This window comes from Bos indicus x Bos taurus, unplaced genomic scaffold (genome assembly GCF_003369695.1).
Source record: "Bos indicus x Bos taurus breed Angus x Brahman F1 hybrid unplaced genomic scaffold, Bos_hybrid_MaternalHap_v2.0 tig00011818_arrow_arrow_obj, whole genome shotgun sequence".
Taxonomy (NCBI): domain Eukaryota; kingdom Metazoa; phylum Chordata; class Mammalia; order Artiodactyla; family Bovidae; genus Bos; species Bos indicus x Bos taurus.
In genome coordinates this window covers 3171-19308 of record NW_020867951.1, presented here as the reverse complement: position 1 = coordinate 19308, position 16138 = coordinate 3171, and the positions used below count along the sequence as shown (strand labels likewise).

The 16138-nt window shown below is 50.6% G+C and overlaps 1 protein-coding gene and 1 pseudogene across 4 annotated transcripts in view; both read right to left on the bottom strand.

Moving 5' to 3' along the window:
* Positions 1 to 11920, bottom strand: part of LOC113889353 (zinc finger protein 75D-like) — a 31760-nt gene extending 19840 nt beyond the window's left edge. For all 3 annotated transcript variants that reach the window (XM_027536033.1, XM_027536034.1, XM_027536032.1), the window contains exon 1: positions 11838 to 11920. In XM_027536033.1, coding sequence (XP_027391834.1) covers positions 11838 to 11859 — 22 coding nt within the window. In that variant the 5' untranslated portion in view covers positions 11860 to 11920. The remainder of the gene's footprint in view (positions 1 to 11837) is intronic.
* LOC113889354 lies at positions 8697 to 12438 on the bottom strand (annotated as a pseudogene). The gene is made up of 2 exons (XR_003510235.1): positions 11838 to 12438; positions 8697 to 10282 (listed from the first exon to the last, which is right to left on the bottom strand). The product of XR_003510235.1 is annotated as a small integral membrane protein 10-like protein 2A (transcript).
* Positions 12439 to 16138: the final 3700 nt, after the last annotated feature.

Here is a 16138-nt window from a genome sequence, read left to right as displayed (position 1 = left end):
GTGTTGTGGCCCAAAGGATAATTTCTTATAGGGATCTATTTATTTACTTACTCTCTTTCTTTCCTTAATGAATTGTTAAGCCTCAGAAATCACCAGTTACGCAGGGCAGCTTGAGAGACCTGGTATCTCACAGTGGGGCATTTAGTCATCTAGTATCAGGGAGGCAATGAAAAGATGAAGAGAGCATGCTGTTCCTCTAGTATATGCCAGGAAGACTCTCATCTATTGGCTTGGCATAGGCTTCTTACAGCCACCTGATATGCCCTACAGCACCATCACACAGCACACCACATGGCCTAGTACACTCACTTGCATTGGCTGGAGTCACCTGCAAAAGTTTCTTTTCCTATAAGGCTGTGTATTGTTCATGGACCTAGAAACTGAAAACATTATTCCTGCATCGAGGATGTCTGAATTATCTTACAAGCCAATAAAATGGAGGAATACAACAGATCCAAAAATTGCTTATTTAGTGTTATTCATAAGGCCTTCCAGTTCACCTTTGAAAGCAATTTCCTACACATACTCATATAGGGTTGATTTTGAATTAATTGCATGGTGGTAGGAAAGAGACGGAGAAGGCAATGGCACCTCACTCCAGTACTCTTGCCTGGAAAATCCCATGGGCGGAGGAGCCTGGTAGGCTGCAGTCCATGGGGTCGCTGAGGGTCGGGCACAACTGAGCGACTTCACTTTCCTGCATTGGAGAAGGAAATGGCAACCCACTCCAATGTTCTTGCCTGGAGAATCCCAGGGATGGGGTAGCCTGGTGGGCTGCCATCTGTGGGGTCACACAGAGTCTGACACGACTGAAGTGACTTAGCAGCAGCAGCAGGAAAGAGAAGGGGGCAGAGATCAATTCTGATTGTGTATGGGTTGATACTTATTGCTCATAGATGATGAGAACATGCAGTATCTCTGTATTATTTTTCAACTTCCATGTGTTTTGATCATTGTCATGAAGTTTGTGAAATGCAATCTGTTTGGCGAGAAGCTACAAGTGCAGGCCCTGGTGCACATGAAGTGCTCTTTTACCTCATTAGTCTCTGGAGAGCAAGAAAACAAACCTCACAGTGCACAATGTGCATCAGCGAGACGGGGTCAGAGGTGCTCTGGAGATGCAGTTTCATCCTAAACTTTGGGATTTGTTGAAAGATATTGAGAGAAGAATGGGATGGCTATATTTATGAACCATGTTATCTAGGAGAAGGAGGGTGAACTTGGCATTGGTTGGGGTGGGGCTGAAAACCTGGGAATGGGTAGACAGTGACAGGAAACTTGTAGAGAGTCAACAGCAACATAAGTTGTATCTAAACCGAAGCAAGGCTGATGGGGGATGGATTCAAGAAACAACAGGAAGTAGAGTCTTACTAACTGGATGCATGAGGGAGAAGGACACAGCCAGTAAAGAGACGACTCCTGATTTTGGAGTGGATGGTGGTGACACCACACAAGATAGGGAACCAAAAAAGAAAAGAAGGGTATTTTGGGTTTTTAGAAAAGACAAATTCAGCTTGGAACAGTTGGCTATGAACACTTGAGTGTGCCAAAAGCAGCTAGATCTCTGATGAGAATCTGCTTGGTTACCACTAAGGGTTGGTTCTTGATATTGCAGGGTAATGAACTCATTTTTGCAAGAGTCAAAAATTAAGATATACTCACCAGAGACTGATCTACAAGCTAGAATGCCAATCAGAACTACAGTGGGAACTATAATGGTCAGGGTAAAATACCAACACGAATTAGAAAGCAGAGTGTATTCTTGAGGGAAAGTGATGCCAGAACAGATGTATTTTAACTGGGGACCTCAGAAGCCCCAGGTGAAAAATAATAGTCTGCAGTTCCATAAATCTTCCAGAGGAAAACAATGTGGTTGACTTTGCAGGTTTAAGTCCTCTGTGGCATAAAAGGCTGAGCAAATCCGTATGCTCCATGGAGCACACAGATGATGGAAAAGCATAGATAGGGATTGGTGGAGGCAGAGGGCAGAACCGAGGGAGGGCAGGAATCTAGCGGAGCTCTCAGCCTTCAGTTGCCCTCCCAGCGGCCCCACTCCCCGAACGCAGAAGGAGAGGCAGTAGTACCAACTGGCTTGCTGCTTTGGCTGTGGGAGGCCAAAGCTTCAGGTACACCAAAGAGACAGCAGGGGGAGGCTGTGAGGGGGTTTCAGCTGTAGTACACCCTGAAAGTCGCAGGGTGGCTTTGTCTTTCCTAAATCCAGGGAAGGTTGATGAATAGAATCCCTTCCATTTCCTGTGTTCTTTTTTCTTCCTTTGGATCTCGGCTACCCACTCTGTGCAGCTGAGGGCAAGCAGATGAGAACTGGGTGAAGGAGCTACAGATGAGGCGGAAGGAGTGAGTTGTTTCCGGATGGTGTGCAGTGGGGGCGCCCCCGCAGCCGGGTTCACACAGAAGTTGCCGCCCACCGAACCCGTCCCAGGACGAGCCAGGCCCTTACCCATGCTCGCGGCTGCACTGGACCCACGACAGTCGCCAGGTGGGTGCTACCCACGCCAATTTGACCAGTCACGAAGCTGCGGCTCAGAAAGGCCGAGTGGCCTGCCCTGGTTAAGTGGTAGAGCTGCTGTGTCTAAATAGAGAGTTTATGCCCTTGACCCTGACGCGGTGCTCCGTTTTGACGTCCTGAGACTAAGCAGCTCTTCTGACCAGCTCAGAATCAAGCTGATCACTAACGAAGACGGGTCCTCATGGATAGACCGCTTCTGCGTGTCAGCCACTGTGCTCAGTGTCCACTGATTGATGTGATGTGAATTGCCAACACAACACCCCCTGGTTTTCTGATATAATTCAAAGAATCCACCAGTAGATGGCGCAGCTCCACTGGGTTTTCGAGTTATAGGAGGCTCTGCACACTCACGTTGACATATATTACTCCCACTCCCTTCGTGTGTCCCAAGGCCTCTCTTCTCTTTCTTATCTTGCCCTTATCAAAACTGGCTGTGCACGGATGACTGTCCCTGTCGCTGAAGGCCTTGGCAACACAACACCTTTAGGGCTTTCTGATGTAGTTCAAGGGATCAACCAGCAGGTGGCGATGCTCCACTCAGAAATCGGAAGAATGTAATCGGTTCCTGCTGCTGCTGCTAAGTCGCTTCAGTCGTGTCCGACTCTGTGCGACCCCATAGATGGCAGCCCACCAGGCCCCGCCGTCCCTGGGATTCTCCAGGCAAGAACACTGGAGTGGGTTGCCATTTCCTCCACCAATGCATGAAAGTGAAAAGTGAAAGTGAAGTCGCTCAGTCGTGTCCGACTCTTAGCGACCCCATGGACTGCAGCCTACCAGGCTCCTCCGTCCATGGGATTTTCCAGGCAAGAGTACTGGTGTGGGGTGCCATTGCAGTTCCTAAGTTATTTATTTTGGCTGTGCTGGGTCTTTTCTCTGGCTACAGCGAGCCAGGGCTACTCTTGGTTTCAGTACGTGGGCTTTTCATTGCCGTGGCTTCTCTTGTTTCGAAGCACAGGCTCTAGGGCCAGAAGGCTTCAACGGTTGTGGCTACCTGGCTTCGTTGCTCTGTGGCAAGTGGGATCTTCCTGGACCAGAGATGGAAGCCTTGTGCAGTGAACTGGCAGGATAATTCTCAACCACTGAACCATCAAGGGAGCACTGGAAGGTGAAATCTTAACTGCTGGATAACCAAGGAAGTCTCACAAGTCATGGATTTAGATGCAAGGACATATGACAGGGGCTTGGTTGCAGAAACAAGACATGAACTTGTCCCCTGGGACCAGAGGGGAATCTGCCACAGGGTGCAACTGATCAGAATCGTGCAGAAAAGCCTGAGCTGAAAGTCAGGAAACCTGGATGCTAATCTTGGCTCTGCCACCCATTAGTTTTGTGGTTTTGGGTACGTCACTGTACGTCCTTTTTCAGTTCATTTAAAATACAGTTTACTTATGTCAACCTCTCGACTCTCAAGATATCAGGGAGTAGTGCTTTCAAACTCTAATCACCAGTTATTATGAAAGTGTAAGTCCTAATTCAATATGCCTGTGGTGGAGGCCTCAGAGTGACAAGTTCCCAGGTGATACTGATGCAGCTGGTCCCTGGACCACACTTTGAGTAGCAGGCAAGCGTCCACTACAGAAGTGGCTCAAGGGCGCTCTCTGCTGGTGTGGAGGCCAGAGGCAGGACTCTAGTCACCAGCCCCTCCCCAGCTTCAGCAAGAGCAGCTTGTCTTTTGATGTCCTGAGACTGAGCAGCTCTTCTGACCAGCTCTGAATCGAGCTGATCACTAACAAAGATGGGGTCTTGTGTACAGACCACTTCCACGAGTCAGTCACCGTGCTCAGTGTTCAGTGATTGATGTGTACTGGTTCACATGTTCCTCAGAGAACCATGGAATTACTCACCATCTCGCAGATGAAGTGAACGACAGAGAATCTGAATGTGCTCAGTCGCTCAGTCCTGTCTTACCCTTTATGACCCCCATGGACCATAGCCCGCCAGGCTCCTCTGTCCTTGAAATTCTCCAGGCAAGAATGCTGAAGTGGGTAGCCATTCCGTTCTCCAGAGGATTTTCCTGACCCAGGGATCGAACCCACCTCTCAAGTGGGTTTCAAGCAGATTCTTTACCACTCAGCCACCAGGGAAGCCCAGAGAGTCTGAAGGACCTGGCCAAAGTGACTCCAGCTCAAGAGTCTGGGTTCGAACCCAGCTAGTTTCCCCTCCCAAGTCTGCTCCAAGCACCACGTGCCTGGTGTATAAGAGGTAATGACAATTTCCAGTACTGCTGGTGTTCTGAAAAGTCCCTGCTGACTTAAGGGGGTACCCTGCATCCCAGATGTATTTGCAAATCTTGTGGTGTGCATAGAAATCTGAAGCACATAGTCAGTTCATAGATTCTTATTTGCTCAAGATCTTGCACCTCCTATAACTTGAAAACCTGTATATCTCGTCCTCATGGTTTGTTCATTACAGAAAGCAAATTCTGCCAAAACTTGGTGAAGGCTCCATGCTCCAGTCCAAGGCTGGCCAGAGCTGGTGGATCCCTTGAACTATATCAGAAAACCCAGTGGGTATTTTGTGACCAAGAACTTCATTGACAGAAGCAGTCATGCATATACAGTCAGCTTTGTTTTTTAAATTGTAGTACAGCTGATATACAATATTGTGTTAGTTTTAGGAGCACAGCAAAGTGATTCGGTTTTATATACGTATATTCTTTTTAAAATTTTTCTGAGTTATTAGAAAATAGTGAATATCGTTCCCTATGCTTTACAGTAAGTCCTTGTTTATTTTATATATAGTAGTGTGTATATGGGAGAAGGCGATGGCACCCCACTCCAGTACTCTTGCCTGGAAAATCCCATGGACGGAGGAGCCTAGTAGGCTGCAGTCCATGGGGTCACGAAGAGTCGGACACGACTGAGCGACTTCACTTTCACTTTTCACTGTCATGCATTGGAGAAGGAAATGGCAACCCACTCCAGTGTTCTTGCCTAGAGAATCCCAGGGACGGCAGGGCCTGGTGGGCTGCCATCTATGGGGTCGCACAGAGTCGGACATGACTGAAGTGACTTAGCAGCAGCAGCAGTGTGTATACGTTAATACCATACTCCTAATTTATCAAGGGTTTAATTTCCAAAATATACAAACAAATCAGGAAACTCAATATAAGAAAATGAAAAAAATGGGCAGAAAAGCTAAACAGACATTTCTAAAAAAAACGACATAGATGCTAAGGGGATGAGAAGAGAGGTCTTGGGGCACAGAAAGGGAGTGGGAGGAATGGGTGTCAAGATGAGGTTGTAGAGCCTCTGCTTTAGCTATGACTGGGATTCCCAGGGTGACAGAGACTGGCTTTCTGTTAAATTTGACCTTGCAGAAAAGGCGCCCGGCAAGGCAAGGTCAAACTGCAGTATTTCGCAGGTGGCATGTACATGGAGATTTGCCATCATCATGAAGTCATAGAAAATGAGAAAACAGAAACATAGAGAAAATAGTCTACTGGTCTCAAACTATCAAAAAGAACTGAGAAGTTGCTTCCCTGGGGCCTGCACTACTGTGCCTGTAGGCCAGGAAACGGGTGCAGGGAGGCACGGTGCCATGCCCACATGCCCAGAGCTGGTGATCTGTGGAGCTGGAACCCACCCGGCCTTTCATTCCTGGGCTGGGGCTCTGCCCTCTGTACTCCTGGGTGCAAAACCCTGTTGTAGAGAGAGGTAGGAAAAGCAGGATGGAGAACACTCCACGGGGTCTGGGTTAAGGATGTGCACAACATCTGAATAAAAAATGCTTTAAAAAGTGCTCCGATCTGCCGTGGTATTCACCTGGAAACAACTTTCGATAAGACTTTCCAGAAAAATTGCCTCGAGAACATCGATGGAATTACCTTCCAGTTGTGTCTGGGGCATTCATTGGAATTCCTGCCACATGTGTCCTGACATTTCTTTTTAATCTACACCATGTAAAAATGCAATCTTTGGCTGCCAGTCTCTGGGAACTGGGAAAGTCACCTATGGCTCTGCTGCTCCGGGTGGCCAGGCTGCTCTGAGTTAACCTTGGACCTGGAGCTGGCCGTAGCAACGACACCCCAGATTACTTCCTGGGTACACGAGGGGTCGCATTCCTCCTGACTGAACCCTCCCATGAGCCCTGCACCTATTATGCTCTCACATGGTCTGTGTGGGCTCCTCTGTCTGGTCCATGGGTTCAGTGCTCAGGGCCTACTTTGGGGTCGGGCATGGAGAGGAGTCCAGGAAATATGTCTTGCCAAATGAGCGGCTCAGGGTCTCTGAAGAATCACCTTCCCTGAGGCCCTCTGGGTGCCACTGTGACCCCATTATCAGGGTGAATGTTAATGAGCTACAGGGGATGTGTGGCATAAATTGGGGTGTGGGAGGCAGGGGAAGGAGGGATTCCTGAGGAGGCCTCGGATTTCTGGGTAAGGGGTGTTGTGGGTGGATGAGCAGTGGCGGTTGCTGCAGATGGACCCTGTGGTGGCCACAGAGAGGGAGGGCTGTCATGGCAGCCACTGAGGGAAGCCTCGAGAAGGGCTTGGTGACCAGGCAAGGGAGAAGCTGGCCTGAGGTAGCCTTGGGGACTGCTCTGCAGAAGAGGCAGAGGCTCCCAGGTTCAGCCTGGTTCCCAGTGCTGAGGTGGAACACAGCCTCAAGATAATCAGGAGCTTCTGCCACTGTCAGCGGGGCAGTGGGGAGTGAGATTGTCTCTGAGTGCACAGGGTTGGGGGGGGGGATACCCAGTGCCTTGGTGGGGAGCTGTGGCCCATGGAGGCCTACTGTTTGTGGAGGTTGGGAAAGTCGGTCATAGGCCCCAGGAGGCGCTCTGGCCAGAGGGGAAGCCCCACTGTGCTGGCTTTCATGGGTAGGCACTGTCTGGGCGTCTTCCTCCTGCCTGGTTGGGTGTGGGGGGCAGCAGAAGGGCTGGAATGGGCCTCCCTGGAGGGGCTGGGCAAGTGGGTGCAGGGAGCTGAGAGCTGGACGGGGTGCAGGGTGCAGGCTCAGAAGCAGCCTCAGGCCCAGGAAAATCATGGGTGCCAAGAAGGAGACCCAGAGGCAGCGAGAACACTGGACCAGAAGCCACAGGCTGTGCCTGGGCCCAGATGCTGAGTCAGCCCTTAGCTCAGGGTGGTGGAAGTGAAGGAGCAGAGCAGGAGGTGGCAGGAAAGACACAGCAGGAGAGGTCTGGCTGAGACCAGAGGCTGAGGCTAAGGAGGGAGAGCAGACAATCATCTCTTGGGGGCGCCGAGGGTGCCCAGATAAGGGCTGGGGAGGCTGTGTGCTCTTCCTCCCTGCCTGGGTAGGTGAGTGCAGGTGTGGAGGTGGGGTCTGAGCTGGATCCTGGTCTAAGGGTGGGCAGAGTCAGGAGGCAGACAGGGAGGATGGGGAGCAGAGAATGAGTCCCTCCAGTGGGGTGACAGGACCCTCAGGGAATGTCAGGGCCAGGCCTTAAGATCTGCCAGTAGCTCAGAGCCTTGGTCCTGTCATGGGACTCTGCTTAAGCACAGGTCTCAGCCACCCCACGACCTGACGTTTCTGTTTCTGTGCGCAGAAGAGGGCCCTACCTTCCTCCCTCTGAGGTGGGTGCTGTGCTTCTCTGCAGGCCTCCCTCCCACAGCCTCTGACCACCACCCCCGCTCCCTCTGCAGCAGTCTCGGAGTCCCCACCCCGGGCCCTGTGATGGGACAGCTTGAGTCTAAGGTGGAGGGAAGGGAAGCTGGTCTCTGGTCCCCAACGTTGATCTTCTTCAAAACGAGCACCAACCTGGCTGCCAGGGAAGCGATGGGTCCCTGCCACCTGCTGCTGCAGAGGGGCCTCCGGGTGACACAAAGTGATCTGCAGACGGTCCATTTCACCTCACCTACCCCAGCCCATCCTTGGGGTTCAACTGAATTAAGTGCTTTCTAACACCAGGCTTTAAAATAAAGAAAACACTTAGCTGTCTGGTTATTCAAATAGTTTGTGAATGGGACAAACTGGGACAATCGCTTCATCTTAGGCCAGGCCTGTGCTGCTGACTTCTCATCATGGGAGCAGCGCTCCAAGTCAAGTCCTGTCTCAGAGCATCTTCTGAACAGGCCACCATCCCTGCCATGACCCCACCCACTTATAGCCCTCAGGATGCTCCCCTGCCCCAGCTTCTGGCCGCCAGAGTAGGGTGAGCTCACCCCCAGCCCCCCTCCTCCAAGGGGGCACCACACCAGAAACAAGAGGCCTCCAGTTTTCATTTTATTCAATTCAAAGAATATTTTTTATAAACTTAGACAGACACAAGATGTGACAACACTGGAAACAAGAACATTTCTCTGACCATACTGCGCTGACTGGTGCAGAGTTCATCACACACAGAAAAGGAGCAGTGGTCTTATTCAGGTCAGTGATTGTGTGTAAGCTACACTGCCTGAAAACCAGACTGCAAATAAAGTGCAAAGAGAGCAGCAGGGGCCCAGTCGGGAGATGAGGAAGAGACGGGAGAGCAGAAGCAGCGAACGACTCAAGATCAAAACGGTAAGAAGAGCAGTGGCAGGAGCACGTGCTGAGGACGTGTCCCCGCCCCTCCCACGGCCAACATCTTTGGGGGCGGACAGCCCCAGCCAGAGCCCCACAAGGAGCGGGGATTCTCTGCAGGTGACGAGGGGTCTCTGAGCCCGGGGCCCCTGAATCTCCAACACACTTTATCCACTTTGGGAAACAGCCTCCCAGGGCCCAGGCAGCTCCAACAGAGCCACGAGCCCGGGAAGGACAGGGAGCCCGTCCTGCACTGCACACCAGCTAAACAGCTCTGCACCCTCTGCAGCGCATAGTCACTTGTGTGTGCACAAGCAATCACACACTTGTGCACAGACACACACCCATTCACAAATGCACACTGACACGTGTATTCACACACACACACACTCACATCCGCACATTCACACACAAACATCTGTGCATTCATGCATCTGTACTCATACCCACACACTCATCCACACACCCCCTCACACACTCACACACTCAAGCCCTCATGCATGTGCATACATACTCGCACATACATGCCCACACACATCCCACACTCACACATGCACTCAACATGCACACTCACACACACATTCACACACAGGCATGCACATATTAAGTAAAGACCCTCCCTAGTGCCCTCCTCAGGCCCTCTTAGGCTGGCCCAGGAAGAGGCTGCAGCTGGGGATCCAGTCACCCAGAGGGTGAGATCCAAACTTGAAAAGGGCCCATTTACGCATCAGCCCCAAGGAGGCCCCTGGTCCTCCGCTCCTCTCCTCCCCTGCAGCCCAAGTCACAGTCTCTCAGAACTCCAGGGATGCAGTCCAAAGCCTGGCAGTCTCACGGAAGTGGTCCTGGAGGGACACAGTTGGGGTGGAGGAGGGGCCACCAGGACCAGGGGTTTCCAGGCAACTTGGCACAAGGGAGGAAGCCATCAGCGCCCTTCCATCTGTGGGAATCTGCGGGGGGCATGTGGTAGCCTGGGTGCAGCCTCAGGCCTCAGGGTGAGGCAGGCAGAGCTCTTCAGCCGGGCCCTGGGTGGCTGAGAAGGGCACATGGTGTGAGGCTCAGCCCCTGTGTCCCAGGGGCAACCAGGCTGCTGTGGTTCTTAGTCCCAGGAACTGAGGACCAGGACCGCAAGCAATCAGTGAGGGGGCAGACGTGGATGTGGGATGGGGGTGAGGGCCAGGGCCTCTCCCGGCTCCCCTCAGTGCCGCTCCTGGTGCACCAGTCAGCAGCACAGCCAGGACCGCTGCAGGCCCATCCAGAGCAGATGCTCCTGTGTGATCCTAGCAGGAGGGGCAGCCTGGAGACAGAGACATGGGGTCATGTGTGGGTCTCAGCTCCACCCCACCCACTTGTATCCCTTCCCTCCTATTACACTCGGCCCCAGGAGCCAGCCAACACTCCTACCCAAACTGACAGGCCTGTGCCACTCAACACCAAGGAACCCCTGGTTAAGCCTTGCGTGGGGCTTGGGTTGGGGTGGGAAGGCCTGACTGTGTGTGAATACCTTGCTCCCCAGGGGTTCTGGGACTCATCTCTCCTGTGACCATCTCAGCTTAGACTGTCCCCTGGTTCTTCCCCGTGACTTGCCATACACCCCACCTTCCCTGCCACGGGCCTTTCTCTCTAGGTCCCTTGGGAGCCTGTGCTCCCTTCCCCCATCCCACTGTGCCAGGTCTCCCAGAGACTGGGGGGCAGGTGGGGAATTCAGGCCCGGAGGCAGGTTCAGCTCCCCCACTTCTGATCTATGTGACAAGGGCAAATGTCTCCCTTCCCAGAGCCCAGCAGGTGGGGAGAACAGAGCTCCACCAGAGTGTCTCTAGCACCATCCTTCCTCCCTCATGCCAGTACTGGATCACCAGGCCACCCCTCCCCTTGGGCTCTCCACCTGGAAGGCCCTGCCTCTCCTCGAGGGGTCAGTCCCTTCTCTCGGGCGCTCCCCAGGCAACTCTAGGGGCAGGGGTGCCCCAGGCAGGGATTTGATTCTCTTGACCACAGAAGGGGCAGTTCACCTTCTATAACACCAGTTCTTACAAGAAAAACATTGGGACTTGAGAGTTGCCTCCTCACCCAAAGACATCCCTGTCTCCCCAACTGTCGCCTACCCTACAAGCCTCTTCTCCATCTGCTCTCCCATCCCAGCCTGACAGCTGCCCTCCACTCAAGGAGACCCCCACTTTCCCAAATCCTTTGGGACACAGGGGCTGCTGGAGGCTGTCCAGGACTGGAGCAGCGCATTCTGTAGCACCAGGAAGGCACTGATAGGAGGTGGAGGGAGCGTGGCTGAGATGGGGCAGGGCTGGGAGGAACACGTCTTTCCCTCTTCCCTGTCCCCTGATGCAAAGCTTTGGAGGGTGGAGAGGAGCAAGATAGACAGCAGGAGCAGGCAGAGAGCAGTCCCAGAGACCCGCCAGGAGGAAGTCTTGTGAAGGGCTGAGAAAGAGACAGACCTGGGCTTGGGCCAAGAACACAACCATCCGTCCAGGCTGCCTCTCGAGGGGTGGAGGACAAGGGGGCCAGCATCCGCTCTCTTCCAGAGCTTTCCGGGCCTCTCCAGGGCCATTTCCCTCTATTCCCCTGTGTTCAGGCGACACTACCGGGGCCGTGGGCCGAGGTGATGGGCTGACCCTCGGAGATGCCCAGGCAGCTGCCCCTCATCCCCATCTTGGATATATGACAAGGGAGTCCAGAGGGCCTGCATGCACCCTGCCTTGCCTGCTCTCGGCCAGGCAGCTTTCCAGGCTGGTTTCCTCAGGTCCCTTCCTCATCTCCCCAAGCCACCCAGCAGCCTGGACATCTAGATGTCATGGCCACCACCTCCCTCCAGCCCGCAAGTCCAACCTCTGGCCTCCTACCTTTTCGGTCGGGGTCAGTCATTCATGTTCCTACTGAAGAATTTCTTCCTTCTGCTCCCCCCTTCGGCCAAAGTGAGGCAACAGGTCGGCTGCACTCAGATACTTTTCTCGAGTTCGATGCAAAGGGCCCGTTTTGAGAGTTTCAGTGCAGTTCGTCACCGGCCGCGAAGTGGCTGGCCAGAGCCAGGGCTCGGTGGCTGTGTCCTCGGTCGAGGTCTAGGGCTCAGAGGCCTGATCCGCTCCTTCCTCGTCCCCCGGAGCGTCCCGGCGGCCCCCGGCCCAGTGATCCTTCATGCTGACGCCCCTGCCGTCGCGGCCGGGCGGAGGTGGTAGCGGGCGTTCACTCGATCCTCACCTGCAGGCGCACGTTGAGCATCACCGAGGCCACGATGTAGAAATAGGGGAAGTTCATGCGCAGACGCTAAGCCAGGTCGAAGAAGGTGATCAAGGTGCGCGTTGAGCCCCTTGAAGAAGGCACCGTACGAGCCGCGGATCGCGGTTGAACGCGCCAGCCGCACTGCCACGCCCGACAGGGCCGCTGCCGCCGCCGCCGCAGACAGAGCCCCCGACGCCGCCATGGGCCCGGGCCGGCGCGGGCCCCGCGGACCGACCGCAGCACGAGCTGGCGGACAGGTGGACGCGAGGCCTGGAGCCGCTGGCCAACAGCAGTCGCGTCCCACCCCGCCCTGTTCCGCCGCGCCCCGCCTTCAGTCTCCCCTCAGGGGCTGGGCTCTCGATGACTCCTCCGCCACAGCCAAGGCCCCACCTGAGCTGCCTAGGGACAGCTCCGCCCCCTCGCCTGCACGCACATTGGCGACCGCCTGCGCAGCTCCGCCCCTAGCATGGCCCTGCCCCTTGTCGGGTACCACAGAGCTGCTGCGAACGACTCAGCCCCACCCCCGGTACCTGCCCCTCCGAGAAGCCCCGCCTCCTCCCAGACTCCTAAGAGAGCCGGCGGGCCTGAAAGCTTTTTTTGTCAAGTGCTGCGCTCCTGGGATCCTTTTGCAGAATGCGCTATTCTGCAAGGAAGGCCCACCCGGAGCTCTTTACCCGTTTATACCATCCCCTTTCCCTCACTGTCTCCGCAGAAAATCTGGCCAGCTAGCCACTGCACTTTTAATTCATGTTTTTTTCTGGTAACTCTGCACTGTGGAATTTCACCAAACCTACATGCTCATTTTTCCCCTGTTCATGTGTATTTCGTGAATGCTCCTTTACCCCCATTGTCCTTACCTTTCATCCCATGGTGATTTCTATGCACTCCTCTTCTGTCTTTGCCCTGGATGCTGCGCAAGGTCTTCTCAGCTATACATTTGCCCTCATTCATTGCTTTTTATCTGCTCTTGGGTTTTAAAGCCCTTTCGTGGTTTCATCTAATCTTTTTCTAAACCAAATCCAATTCAAAGTCCATGACATTTTCAGAATTATTGAAATGTGCTTGCTTCATTGTAGTCAGGACTTTTAAAAAGCCGTCTGCAAAAGTTGATTCATGAAGATTTCATCCCAGTTTTCACAAGGAGGGCTGGCCTAAGTTAATACCTTACTAATTCCTCTCAGAATGCCTGTTCACAGTCATACTGAATATCTCTGTGACATCTGTATAAATGTTTAAGAAACCCAGCAGATTCATATACACTGATTGAGCAGTTGTCCTGGAGAAGAGAGAGTTTGAGAGGCACTAGGTTATTGGATCACAACAATATAACCATGCATGAATATGAATGCATAAAAAAATCAGGGTAGATAAATGTCACATTATTGAACATCATTTACTCTGGTTAAGGAAGTAGGAAGAAAGACATACTTTTGTTTTTCATGTATATGTATGTATATCCATTTGTGTATCTGTAACTATTACTTGTATAATACAACAAAAATATTTGAAACAGAAGGGGCCACATGAATATAGACTTAAGCTACATAGAAACCTTTTTTTTTTTTTTTTTCCTAGACTGGATCCTGCCTCATTCATGTGCAGAGCCTGTTCCCTCCAATCATTTCTGAAACCTCTTCTTGGCCACATCTCATTTATCTTTAGCATTTTATTTTGAAATAATTATAGACTCAGGGAAGTTGCACAAATAGCACAAAAAAGACCTTGTGCCTTTTACCCACGTTCCCCAATGGTGACATGTTCTGTAGATGCAGTATAATATTAAAACTAGGAAACTGACACTGGTATATTACTCTTGACTAGACTACAGGCCCAATTCGGGTTTCTCCATTTTTCTAACCTGCATTAATTTGTGTGTATGTGTGCCTGTATCGCTCTAGCAATTTTATCCCATGTCAGGATTCATGCAACCACCACTATGATCAAGATACAAAAATATTCCAACACCACAAAAGAACTGATTTGAGCCACCTCTTTGTACTTACTCAGCGACCCTATACATATTTTGTTAGAGTTTCATCTATTTCATTTCCTTTAGAATGGCTGTAAATGGTACTGTGTGCTTAATTTTGGTTTCCACATGTTCACTTTTCATATACAGAATGCAATTATTTTTAAAATTTATTTATTTGGCTGCACCAAGGTCTTAGTTGTGGCACACAGGATCTTCCGTCTTCGTTGTGGCATGTGGGATCTAATTCCCTACCCAGGGATAGAACCTGAGTCCCCCTGCGCTGGGAGATCAGGGTCTTAGCTACTGAACCACCAGGGAAGTCCCCGCAATTGAATTTTTAATGAAACTTTTTATTTAGAGGTAACTGTAGATTTACATACAGTTGCAAGAAAAAAATAGATCCTGCGTACATTTTACCCAATTTTCCACAGTTTTCCACATCTTTCAAAACTGCAGTATGGTGCAATATCAAAATCAGGACATTGACACAATCTACCGATCTTGTTCAGATTTCCCCAATTTACTTTTTTGTTTGTGTGTGTGTGTTTGTGAATTGTTCTATGCAGTTTTATCACATATGTGCATTCATGCATCCACCATCACAGTCAAGATACAGAACAGTTTCATAACTATAAGGATCCCTCATGTTGCCCTTTTTTTTGACCACACCCACTTCTCTCCTGTTCGCCTTCCTTAATGCTTCACAACCACTAATCTGCTGTCTATTTCTATAATTTAGTCTTTTTGAGAATGTTGCAAAAATGGAATCTTATAGGATGTAACTTTTTGGGATTGGGTTTTTTTTTTCTTTCTTTCTTTTACTTTGGAGATTGGCTTTTTCACTCAGTCTGGGATTTTTTTTCTCATTCTTCTTTGGAGAGTCATCCAAGTTGCTGGAAATGTCAAGTGTCAATAGTTCACTGCTTTTATTGCTAAGTTAGTATTCCTTCGCATGGTTGCACCAGAATTTGTATCCCTCCTACCAAAGAAGGACACCAGGGCTTCCAGTTTGGAACTACTAGGGATAAAGCTGCTGTGAATATTTGTTCACTGATTATTGTGTGAACAAAATTTTCTCTTTATCTGGGATAAATGCCCAAGAGTACAATTTCTAAGCTGTATGGTAAGTGCCTGTTTAGTTTCATAAGACTCAGTTAAAATTTCCAATGTGGCTGTAACATTTTACACTCTGGGTCAGCAATTTCTGAATATATTGTTTCTCTACATCCTTGTCAGCCTTTGATGTTATCACTATTTTTAAAAATTTTAGCCCTTATGATAGGTGTATTGTGATATCTTATTGTGGTTTTAATTTATATTGGGGTTAGCCTAAAAGTTAATTGAAACTTTTTGGCTAACCCAATATTTCCCTTATGGCTAATAATGGCGAAAATCTGTTTATGTGCTTATTTTCTATCTGTATATTGTCTGTGCATGCACGCTAAGTCGCTTCAGTTGTGTCTGACTCTTCACGACCCTATGGACTGTAGCCTGCCAGGCTCCTCTGTCCATGGGATTCTCCTGGCAAGAATACTGGAGTGGGTTGCCATGCCCTCCTCCAGGGAATCCATGGATCAAACCCACATCTCTTATGTCTCCTGCATTGGCAAGTGGGTTCTTTAAAACTAGCGCCACCTGGGAAACCCCATATATCCTCCTTAGCTAAATGTCTTGTCATGTTCTAATTGAACTGCTTGTTTTTATTATTAAGTTTCGTGAGTTCTATATAATATATTCTAGATATGACTCTTTTGTTGGATAGATGGTTTGCAAATATTTTTCCACCCAATCTGTAGCTTGTATTTTCATTCTGTTAACAAGGGCTTTCTCACAGCACAATTTTTGATTTGATGAGGTCCAATTTATTTATGGATCATGGCTCTGGTATTATATGTCAGAACTTTTTACCAGGCCTTAGGTCTCAAAGATATTCTCCTATGTTTTCTTTTAAAT